Source organism: Leucoraja erinacea, unplaced genomic scaffold (genome assembly GCF_028641065.1).
Source record: "Leucoraja erinacea ecotype New England unplaced genomic scaffold, Leri_hhj_1 Leri_53S, whole genome shotgun sequence".
NCBI lineage: Eukaryota > Metazoa > Chordata > Chondrichthyes > Rajiformes > Rajidae > Leucoraja > Leucoraja erinaceus.
Genome location: NW_026576443.1, coordinates 819,769 through 831,925, shown reverse-complemented (window position 1 = coordinate 831,925; position 12,157 = coordinate 819,769). Strand labels below are relative to the sequence as shown.

At 49.8% G+C, this 12,157-nt stretch overlaps 1 protein-coding gene across 1 annotated transcript; it reads right to left on the bottom strand.

Annotated features, from left to right (window-relative positions):
* Positions 1–802: 802 nt before the first annotated feature.
* LOC129694089 (RING finger protein 145-like) lies at positions 803–10,068 on the bottom strand (the record flags this gene model as incomplete). Its single annotated transcript, XM_055630815.1, is given in 6 exon segments — positions 803–873; positions 875–982; positions 4,243–4,478; positions 4,832–4,923; positions 6,733–6,841; positions 9,813–10,068. Coding segments are annotated over 6 exon segments (785 nt in total), but the record flags the coding sequence as incomplete, so codon positions are not given.
* Positions 10,069–12,157: the final 2,089 nt, after the last annotated feature.

Genomic DNA, 12,157 nt, shown 5'->3' with positions numbered 1-12,157 from the left:
AAAAGGCGTATCGGCCCACCGAGTCCTCGCCGACCAGCGATCCTCGCACGTTAATACTATCCTACACCCACTAGGGACAATATTTACATTTATACCAAGCCAATGAACCTACAAACCTGTACGTCTTTGGAGTGTGGGAGGAAACCAGAGATCTCTGCGAAAACCCACGCGGGTCAGGGGGAAGAACGTGCAAACTCCGTAAAGACAGTACCTTTCACCGCATGGTTTCCCTATAACCACATGGGTTTTCTCCGGGTTTCCTAGTTTCCTCCCACATCCCAACTCATAGTCAGGATTTCAGAATTTATGGAATTCCCTGCCACAGAGGACAGTGGAGGCCAAATCACTGGATGGATTTAAGAGAGTTGGATAGAGCTCTAGGTGCTAGTGGAATCAAGGGATATGGGGAGAAGGCAGGCATGGGTTATTGATTGGGGACGATCAGCCATGATCACAATGAATGGCGGTGCTGGCTCGAAGGGCCGAATGGCCTCCTCCTGCACCTATTGTCTATGTTTCTATGATGGAACCCGGGTCTCTGGCGCTGTGAGGCAGCAACTCTACCGCTGCGCCACCTTGCAGCTCATGAAGAGTTTGCCACTTCTTCTTCTTCTTGTGTGTGGCGTGCACAGCCTAAAGTTGTAGGACAACTTGTTCTATTTGACCCTACTTGATTGTGCCCGCCAGGTCGATTGCATTCGTCGAAACAGGGCGGACCACGTGAAGGTTGCAATCTCCCCACCCCAAGAGTTTGCTAGTTTTCAAGAAGGGAAGACAGAGGTGGGAGGGGGGTGAACAGTACCTGGTGAGGAAGGCGAAGACCAGCCCCTCGTTGGAAGCTGAAGACTGGCTCCTGGATCTGAGGTGGAAGTAGAAGCTCGGCGGCAAACAGCACCAGCCAGAATGTGGTGAAGAGCGCAGGCACGGCAAACTGGTTCCACAGCGCTACACCCAGTCCCAGGATCCCGTACAGCTCGCTGTCCTGCACACAGATCACAGGCCGTCAACACCCGAACAGTCTCCACATCTGAAGGAAGGACATTCGTGCCATAGAGGGAGTACAGAGAAGGTTCACCAGACTGATTCCTGGGATGGCAGGACTTTCATATGAAGAAAGACTGGATAGACTCGGCTTGTACTCGCTAGAATATAGAAGATTGAGGGGGGGGGGGGAGAAACGTACAAAATTCTTAAGGGGTTGGACAGGCTAGATGCAGGAAGATTGTTCCCGATGTTGGGGAAGTCCAGAACAAGGAGTCACAGCTTAAGGATAAGGGGGAAATCTTTTAGGACCGAGATGAGAAAAGCATTTTTCACACAGAGAGTGGTGAATCTCTGGAATTCTCTGCCACAGAAGGTAGTTGAGGCCAGTTCATTGGCTATATTTAAGAGGGAATTAGATGTGGCCCTTGTGGCTAAAGGGATCAGGGGGTATGGAGAGAAGGCAGGAATGGGATACCGAGTTGGATGATCAGCCATGATCATATTGAATGGCGGTGCAGGCTCGAAGGGTCGAATGGCCTACTCCTGCACCTATTGTCTATGTCAAGTCAAGTCAAGTCAAGTTTATTTGTCACATACACATACGAGATGTGCAGTGAAATGAAAGTGGCAATGCTCGCGGACTTTCGTGCAAAAGACAAACAACAAAACAACCAAACAAATTATAAACAAAATCATAACACACATTATTTCTATGAATAAGCTTAAAGGTAAACAACTCTTATCCGTCAACCCCTTTAAGGCCTACCCTGCCCAGTCTCTCCCTATATAAAGTATGAAGTTTCCTTTATTGTCATTCAAACTTTTAGTTTGAACGAAATGTACGTACCATGTAGTCATGACAGAGAATAAAATAACAGAACACACACTTAACACGTTTAACATCCACCACAGTGAGTCTACCAGGCACCTCCTCACTGTGATGGAAGGCAAAGGTCCGTATGTGTGGGGGTAGGGGGGGGGGCGAATGAAACTAGAGGGGGTGCATGAAGGGTGAATTTGTTCAGATATATATATTTTTTCTACACTTAAAAAAGGTGTTGCCATTAAAGTGGTTAGTAACATAGAAACATAGAAATTAGGTGCAGGAGTAGGCCATTCGGCCCTTCGAGCCTGCACCGCCGTTCAATATGATCATGGCTGATCATCCAACTCAGTATCCCGTACCTGCCTTCTCTCCATACCCCCTGATCCCCTTAGCCACAAGGGCCGCATCTAACTCCCTCTTAAATATAGCCAATGAACTGTGGCCTCAACTACCCTCTGTGGCAGAGAGTTCCACAGATTCACCACTCTCTGTGGGAAAAAAGTTCTTCTCATCTTGGTTTTAAAGAATTTCCCCCCTTATCCTTAAGCTGTGACCCCTTGTCCTGGACTTCCCTAACATCGGGAACAATCTTCCTGCATCTAGCCTGTCCAACCCCTTAAGAATTTTGTAAGTTTCTATAAGATCCCCTCTCAATCTCCTAAATTCTCTAGAGTCAAAACCAAGTCTATCCAGTCTTTCTTCATAAGACAGTCCTGACATCCCAGGAATCAGTCTGGTGAACCGTCTCTGCACTCCCTCTATGGCAATAATGTCCTTCCTCAGATTTGGAGACCAAAACTGTACGCAATACTCCAGGTGTGGTCTCACCAAGACCCTGTACAACTGCAGTAGAACCTCCCTGCTCCTATACTCAAATCCTTTTGCAATGAAAGCTCTCATTGATTTAAATGCCGGTGGAGCTGGAAATTTTTTTCTCTCCACCCATCGTTTTCTAATTTCACTGTAGGATATTTCTCAAATTTACTGCAATTTACTTTTAAGGAAGACCAGACGAGATGGTGGGATCGTAAATGCGTAAATGGCAACACTGGATGATTGAACTGTTAAGGCCCTGTCCCACGATGCGAATTTATCCAAGAGCTCTCCCGAGTTTAAAAAAAAAACCAAACTCGTGGTAAGTACGTAGAATGTACGTAGCGGGTACGTCGGAGCTCGTGGGCGTCTCATAGCGGCTCGAAACGCTAACGGCAGGTACTCGGGAAACGCGGTAAGCTCATGAGGACTCGTGAAGTTTTTTCCAACAGTGTGTAAAATTTCCAAGAGTAAAAAAATATTTGTGATAAAGTACTCGAGTTTGATTTTTTTTTTTTTTAAACTCGGGAGAGCTCTTGGGTAAACTCGCAGGGCCTTAACTTTACTTTGTGTAGCAATTGTGGTCAGAGCACCAAGGCAAATTCCTTGTATGTGAATACTTGGCCAATAAACTCAAATTATAAACTTATTCGTTCATTATTCTTATTCAATTTTGCTCCCAAAGCTGATATTTGGTGGTATTGTGAGCTTCTGTCGGGGAGAGTTATAGAACATTATATTCGTTGGAGACTAATGTATTCAATCACATACTCCGTGGATTTTTGAGCCAGTTCTCCACAAAAAAAAACTGCAGTAATCAAAGGCCGAAAGGGTCCTCTGTGGCAGGGAATTCCACAAATTCACAACTCTCTGGGTGAAAAAGTTTTTTCTCACCTCAGTCTTAAATGACCTCCCCTTTATTCTAAGACTGTGGGCCATGGTTGTGGACTCGCCGAACATTGGGAACATTTTTCCTGCATCAAGCTTGTCCAGTCCCCCTATAAGTGTTGAGTCTCATTGTCTGTAACTGGCCCCTCTCCTTTATCATCGTTTTTTACTAAATTCTCTCTAAACATTAAACTCTAAACCTTCTGAAGGTTTCCGACCCAAAGCCTCACCCACCCTTTTTCTCCAGAGATGCTTCCAGATCAGCCATGACCAAATTGAATGGCGGTGCTGGCACGAAGGGTCGAATGGCCTCCTCCTGCACCTGTTGTCTACTGACCCAGTGAGTGCTTTGTGTCAATTTTCTCTCTAAGGAATAGATCGGGTAGATGCACAGAGTCTCTTGCCCAGAGTAGGGGAATCGAGGACCAGAGGACATCGGCTCAAGGTGAAGGGGAAAAGATTTAATAGGAATCTGAGGGGTAACATTTTCACACAAAGGGTGGTGGGTGTATGGAACAAGCTGCCAGAGGAGGTAGTTGAGGCTGGGACTATCCCCTTGTTCAAGAAGCAGTTAGACAGGTACATGGATAGGACAGGTTTGGAGGGATATGGACCAAACGCAGGCAGGTGGGACTAGTGTAGCTGGGGCATGTTGGCCAAGTTGGGCCGAAGGGCCTGTTTCCACGCTGCATCACCCTAAGACTCCAGACTCCAGACTTCCAGCGGCCTACCTGCACGATCTCTCGGTAGGCCGACTTGGCCAGGTAGAACGGCACGAACAAGTTGCAGAGGAGGAAGTAGATCACCTCGAAGATGGTGAAGATGGAGGACATCTTGTTGAGGAAGAGGAGGATGCCCAGAGGCACCATGCAGAGCCGGGCCAGCAGGGGGAGCAGGTGAGCACTGAACACCCACAGTGCCTTGGACCTCATGAAGTAGGTGCAGAGAATGGAGACCAGGAGCTGACCTGGGGAGGAACAAAGCAGATGAGGAAACATAGTCAATAGGTGCAGGAGTAGGCCATTCGAATACCAATCAAGAATCTATCTATCCCTGCCTTAAATGTATCCACTGACTTGGCCTCCGCAGCCCTCTGTGGCAATGAATCCCACAGATTCACCACCCTCTGACGAAATAAATGCCTCCTCGTCCCCTTCCTAAAGGGACGTCACCCATCCCTTTTCTCCAGAGATGGTGCCTGACCCACTGAGTTAGTTACTCCAGCAGCTGCCGAGCGGGCCGAATGGCCTGTGGAGCCGTGCTGACCTCTCCGTTGCGTCAGGCGCTCCCCCACGTGCAATGGCGGTACAGTCTGCCTACCCGTCAGCGTGCTGGCAAAGCGCTGGAGAGCCGCCAGGTTCAGGTACACCGCTCCGACGTAGCCCGACTCCATCTCCCGCAGAACGTAGTCCCTTATGGAGAGAACAAGGAGGATGAGTCACGGAGACATAGAGCATGGAAACAGGCCCTTCGGCCCAACTTGCCCACACCGGCCAACATGTCCCAGCTACACTAGCCCCACCTGTATGTGTTTGGCCCATATCCCTCCAAACCTGTCCTATCCATGTACCTGTCTAACTGTTTCGTAAACGTTGGGATAGTCCCAGCCTCAACTACCTCCTCTGGCAGCTTGTTCCATACACCCAGCACCCTTTGTGTGAAAAAGTTACCCCTCAGATTCTTATTCAATCTTTTCCCCTTCACCTTAAACCTATGTCCTCTGTTCCTCGATTCCCCTACTCTGGGCAAGAGACTCTATGCATCTACCCGATCTATTCCTCTCATGATTTTGGACACCGATATAAGATCAGCGCTCCATATAAACCATATACCAATTACAGCACGGAAACAGGCCATCTCGACCCTTCTAGTCCGTGCCGAACACATAATCTCCCCTAGTCCCATACACCTGCGTTCAGACCATAACATAGAAACATAGAAAATTAGGTGCAGGAGTAGGCCATTCGGCCCTTCGAGCCTGCACCGCCATTCAATATGATCATGGCTGATCATCCAACTCAGTATCCCGTACCTGCCTTCTCTCCATACCCTCTGATCCCCTTGGCCACAAGGGCCACATCCTAACTCCCTCTTAAATATAGCCAATGAACTGGCCTCAACTACCCTCTGCGGCAGAGAGTTCCAGAGATTCACCACTCTCTGTGTGAAAAAAGTTCTCCTCATCTCGGTTTTAAAGGATTTCCCCCTTATCCTTAAGCTGTGACCCCTTGTCCTGGACTTCCCCAACATTGGGAACAATCTTCCTGCACCTAGCCGGTCCAACCCCTTAAGAATTTTGTAAGTTTCTATAAGATCCCCTCTCAATCTCCTAAATTCTAGAGAGTATAAACCAAACCCTCCATTCCCTTCCCATCCATATAACTATCCAATTTATTTTTAAATGATAAAAACGAACCTGCCTCCACCACCTTCACTGGAAGCTCATTCCACACAGCTACCACTCTCTGAGTAAAGAAGTTCCCCCTCATGTTACCCCTAAACTCATCATCCTCCTGCGCTCCAGGGAATAGAGACCCAGCCTGCTCAACCTCTCCCTGTAGCTCACACCCTCTAGTCCTGGCAACATCCTCGTAAATCTCCTCTGTACAGCTTGATAATATCTTTCGTATAACACGGTGCTCAGAACTGAACACAATGTTCTAGATGTGGCCTCACCAACGTCTTATACAACTGCAACATGACCTCCCAACTTCTATACTGAGTTGAGCAAAGGCGAACACCGCTGGGGTGTAAGCTGAGGTGCGGTTCCTCCAATTTGAGTGCGGCCTCACTCCGACAGTGGAGGAGGCCCAGGACACATATAACATATAAGATTGTTAAGGGCTTGGACACGCTAGAGGCAGGAAACATGTTCCCGATGTTGGGGGAATCCAGAACCAGGGGCCACACAATTTAAGAATAAGGAGTAAGCCATTTAGAACGGAGACGAGGAAACATTTTTTCCTCACAGAGAGCAGTGAGTCTGCGGAATTCTCTACCTCAGAGGGCGGTGGAGGCCGGTTCTCTGGATGCTTTCACGAGAGAGCTAGATAGGGCTCTTAAAAATAGCGGAGTCAGGGGATGTGGGGAGAAGGCAGGAACGGGGTACTGATTGGGGATGATCAGCCATGATCACATTGAATGGCAGTGCTGGCTCGAAGGTCCGAATGGCCTCCTCCTGCACCTATTGTCTATCACTTATGAAGTTACCCAGCACTAACCTGCACGTCTGGTGCCCGACATAGAGTAGTAAGCCAGTCAGCAGATACACGTAAATCTTCACCAGGTGCTGGAGAGGTAGCACAAGCACCACCATGGCAAGGAGATGACCTGCGGATACAGAGGCAAAACAAAGCTCAGCTGGTGCAGCACAGTGGTGCAGCGGTAGAGTTGGTGTCTTATGCCCCTGTCCCACTTAGGCAATTTTTTCGGCGACTGTCATCGTCGTAGCTGGTCGCTGGAAAACCAACGACTGGACCCTCCCCTACGACAATGTCTACAACAGCCTAGCACCTAGTCGACGGCAAGCTACCGACAGCCAGCGACCCATTAGGACGTCCACCCGTGACGAGCTACGCCGAGCTACGACTCTGTCGGCGACAACTGAAGACAACTCAGTCGCCGGTACCCGTCGCTGGTTGACGTAGGTAGTCGCCAATGGAATCCACCGAAGTCATCACCCAGCGGCAACCAACATCACCTGGCGACCACCCACGACAGCGCCTACGTCAGGAGTAGACAAGCCACGCTCATTGGCGGCAAACCCACAGTCGCCAAAAGGTTTTAAACATTTCAAAATCCAGCGGCGACCAGAAAGACGCTACGATTCTTTGGGCGACTGAGGAGACAACTCACGACCGTACAGGCGACACCCCGGCAACCATGTAGCAACAGCCTAGTCGCCTGTAGTCTCCGAAAAAAATTGTCTCAGTGGGACAGGCCCATTATAGATATGCTATTTATTGTCACTATACATGTACAGTGAAACTGAAAGCTGCTCGTACTCAGTGCATACATATAATTTAGCACAAAAAACAAGAAACAGAAAAAACAAAAAACAGAAGGGAGATGGGGGGGGGGGGAATAGGTGCACAAATTCTGCGGCGCTACATACATATATATATATATACAGATGGAAGTCCGTGTTGGGCGGTGTAGTCAGTGCATGTGTGAATTTGAATTTATAGTAGTTATAATTCTCGGAAAGCAACTATTCCTGAGTCTGTTTGTCCTGGATTTGATGCACCTATAGCGCCTTCCAGAGGGCAGCAGGTCGAACAGTCCAAACGCAGGATGGGAGCTGTCTTTGATAGCGCCAGAGACCTGGGTTTGATCCCGACTACGGCTGCTGGTCTGTACGGAGTTTGTACGTTCTCCTCCCCCCTCGTGGCCTGTGAGGGTTTTCTCAGAGATCTTCAGTTTCCTCCCACATTACAACGACGTACAGGTCTGTAGGATAATTGGCTTGGGAAATGTGAAAATTGTCCCTAGTGAGTGCAGGATGGTGTTAGTCTGCGGGGATCGCTGGTCGGCGCGGACCCTGTGGATAGAAGGACCCGTTTCCACGCTGTATCTAAACTATTCAAGAATCTGAAGAAGGACATTATTGCCATAGAGGGAGTGCAGAGAAGGTTCACCAGACTGATTCCTGGGATGTCAGGACTGTCTTATGAAGAAGGACTGGATAGACTTGGTTTATACTCTCTATAATTTAGGAGATTGAGAGGGGATCTTATAGAAACTTACAAAATTCTTAAGGGGTTGGACAGGCTAGATGCAGGAAGATTGCTCCCGATGTTGGGGAAGTCCAGGACAAGGGGTCACAGCTTAAGGATAAAGGGGAAATCCTTTAAAACCGAGATGAGAAGAACTTTTTTCACACAGAGAGTGGTGAATCTCTGGAACTCTCTGCCACAGAGGGTCGTCGAGGCCAGTTCATTGGCTATATTTAAGAGGGAGTTAGATGTGGCCCTTGTGGCTAAAGGGATCAGGGGGTATGAAGAGAAGGCAGGTACAGGATACTGAGTTGGATGATCAGCCATGATCATATTGAATGGCGGTGCAGGCTCGAAGGGCCGAATGGCCTACTCCTGCACCTAATTTCTATGTTTCTATGTAATCTATCTATCTCTGCCTTAAAAAATATCCATTGACTCGGCCTCCACAGCCTTTCTGTGGCAAAGAATTCCACAGATTCACCACCCTCTGACTGAAGAAATTCCTCCTCATCTCCTTTTAAAAGAATGTTGTTTACTTCTGAAGCTGTGACCTCTAGTCCGAGACTCTCCCACTAGTGGAAACATCCTCTCCACATCCACTCTATCCAGGCCTTTCACTATTCTGTACGTTTCAATGAGGTCCCTTCCTCATTCTTCTAAACTCCAGCGAGTACAGGCCCAGTGCCGTCAAACGCTCATCATATGTTAACCCACTCATTCCTGGGATCATTCTTGTAAACCTCCTCTGGACCCTCTCCAGAGCCGGTACATCCTTCCTCAGATACGGTGCCCAAAATTGATCACAATATTCCAAATGTGGCCTGACCAGCGCCTTATAGAGCCTCAGCGTTACATCCCTGTTTTTGTATTCTAGTCCTCTTGAAATAAATGCCAGCATTGAGTTTGCTTTCTTTACTACTGATTTGACTTGCCGATTAACATTTTGGGAATCCTGCACCAGCGCTCCCAAGTCCCTTTGCACCTCCGATTTCCGGATTCTCACCCCATTTAGAAAATAGTCTACACCTTTATTGCTACGACCAAAATGCACGACTCCACACTATGACATAATAGACAATAGACAAAAGGTGCAGGAGTAGGCCATTCGGCCCTTCGAGCCAGCACCGCCATCCATTGTGATCATGGCTGATCATCCCAAATCAGTACCCAGTTACTGCCTTCTCCCCATATCCCCTGACTCCGCTATCTTTAAGAGCCCTATCTAGCCCTCTCTTGAAAGCATCCAGAGAACCCGCCTCCACCGCCCTCTGAGGCAGAGAATTCCACAGACTCACCACTCTCTGTGAGAAAAAATGTTTCCTTGTCTCCGTTCTAAATGGCTTACTCCTTATTCTTAGACTGTGTGGCCCCTGGTTCTGGACTCCCCCCAACATCGTGAACATGCTTCCTGCCTCTCGCGTGTCCAAGCCCTTTGCTGCACTAGATTCCAGCCACAGCCATACACAGAGCTACACAGCGAATGGGGATGAGAGGGAAAGATGGATCAGCCGTGATTGAGTGGGGGAGTAGACTTGATGGGCCGAATGGCCGAGTTCTGCCGCTGTCGCCAGGTGCGAACTCACCCAGGTAGTAGACGTTCCACAGGACGTACTTGTACTTGAGCAGCATCTCCTCATTGCGAGCCCGGATCTGTTCGGCAAAGTGGCTCACGTCCCACTTGTAGAGCAGGTCGAGCAGCATGAGGCTGGGGACCCTCAGGGCCACATTGGCCACCGTCTCTGCTAGAAGCATCCTCCCACTCTACCGCCGCTCCTCTGGGCAGTACGGGGGGTGCAGGTAGCTGGTACCGTGCCAACGCCCCTCCCTCCCTGCCTCCCACCCCTCCCCTGCCCTGCCCTGCCCGCCTGTGTTCTCAGGCCTGCCACCTGCACCACCTGCCTTCACAATCTGTCCCGGGTACATCAATGGCCACATTCACTGCCCGCCCCATCAACGTGACTGCTCACGGTTTAGCTTCTGTCTCAACCTCCCCTCCTCCCCCTCCTCAATCCTCTCCCCTTTAATCCACTCTCACCCTCTCCTTGAGACAAAACCAACACTCCTCTCTAGCCCACACACACACACACCCCTCTCAGACTCCTCAGTAAAACCACCCCACACTCTAGCAAAGTGACTGCTCACAGTTTAGCTTCTGTATACCCCCCTCCCCCCCACTGGTCAACTCCTCTCACCACTTTGACTCTCTATCTACCACTCACTTCTCCCCCTTTCCCCTCTAACCACATATCCAGTCCGCCCGCCCCTGTTCAAAGTAGCCGACTGACCCAACACAACACTGGCACTTCCTTCTCCTATCTGCACATCTCTCTCTCTATCACACACGCACGCACACACTGGCCCCTGTATCTCCACTGTTCTCAGTATCCCACCAGCTCTCTGCCACCTCCCTGCCCTTCCTTCCCCCTTCACCGACAATCCTCCTCCCGCACCACACTCCCCCTCTTCACACCTCAGACCCTGCTCTATAGCACATACTCATTCACGCACACACTCCCCCTTCCTCGTCCTTCCTTTCCCTCTCGCCTCCTTCCTTTCCCCTATAACCTCTCCCTCACACCCCTCCCCTAACTCCACTTCTCCCTATCCCTCTCTCCCCTTCCTCTTTCTTTCCCCTCCCTCTCGCACCCCCTCCTCCACTTCTCTCTCCCCCCCCTCTTCCACACTCCTTCCCTGCCTCTCACCCCTCCTCTCTCTCTCCCTCCCTCCCTCCTCTCTCTATATCCTCCCCTTCTCTCTCTCTCCCCTTCTTTCTCCCTCCCCTTCTTTCTCTCTATCCCCTTCTCCTCCTCTCTCTCCCCTTCTCTTCCTCTCTCCCCTTCTTTCTCCCTCCCCTTCTTTCTCTCTATCCCCTTCTCCTCCTCTCTCTCCCCTTCTCTTCCTCTCTCTCCCCCCTCTCTATCAATCCCCCCTCTCCTTCTCTCTCCTCTCTCTCTCCCTATCTCCCCTTCTCCCTCTCTCCCTCCCTCAATCACTCCCCCCTCCCCCTCTCCTTCTCCCTCTCTCCCCCCTTCTCTCTCTCCCTGTGACCCAACTGCCCCGAGACACTGCCCTGCCTGTCACTCCCACCTCCCTGTAGTTTATCCCCTTGCTTGCTTGCTCCCCCCTTCCTTTCTCCGTGCCCCTGCTGTCCTGTCCTGTCCTGTCCTTTCCCGTCCACTGACCTGCCGGCCTCCCTCCCTCCCTCCCTCACTCACTCACACTCGCCCCAGCGCTGCCATTTCCTCCATTTTCCGCTGAACTTTTACCCTGTCGAGGAAGCGCCGCCTCCACTGACCGCCCGCAGCAAACCTTCCAAAGAGTGTCAATCATCGTGAGTGACAATGGATGGGGCGGGACCGTCGTTGGACGAGGGAGGGGCTTAGAGATGGGGGCGTGGCCATGAGGTTGAGTGGAGGGAGGAACTGCAGATGCTGGTTTACACACACAAAGTGCTGGAGTAACTCAGCGGGGCAGGCAGGCAGCATCTGTGGAGAGAAGGAATGGGTGATGTTCCAAAGTGTTGGTTACAATGGAGGGGGCGGGGCCAATGCTGTATCAACGTTCCAAAGTGTAGCAGTCAGCGCCAGTTACAATGGAGGGGGCGGGGCCAATGCTGTATCAACGTTCCAAAGTGTAGCAGTCAGCGTGAGTTACAATGGAGGGGGCGGGGCCAATGCTGTATCAACGTTCCAAAGTGTTGCAATCAGCGCGAGTTACGATGAGAGGAATAGAACAGGTAGATAATAATAATAAAAATAATGATTTTATTTATAGAGCACTTTAAGAACAAACATAGCTGCAACAAAGTGCTGTACATCACTAATCATTGACAAAAAAGTTAATACACACCAAAAATAACAATCAAAAGAAATAGTAGGAAAAGACATGTAAAATAAAGAAACATTAAAAACACCAAAAACAGAAGCAA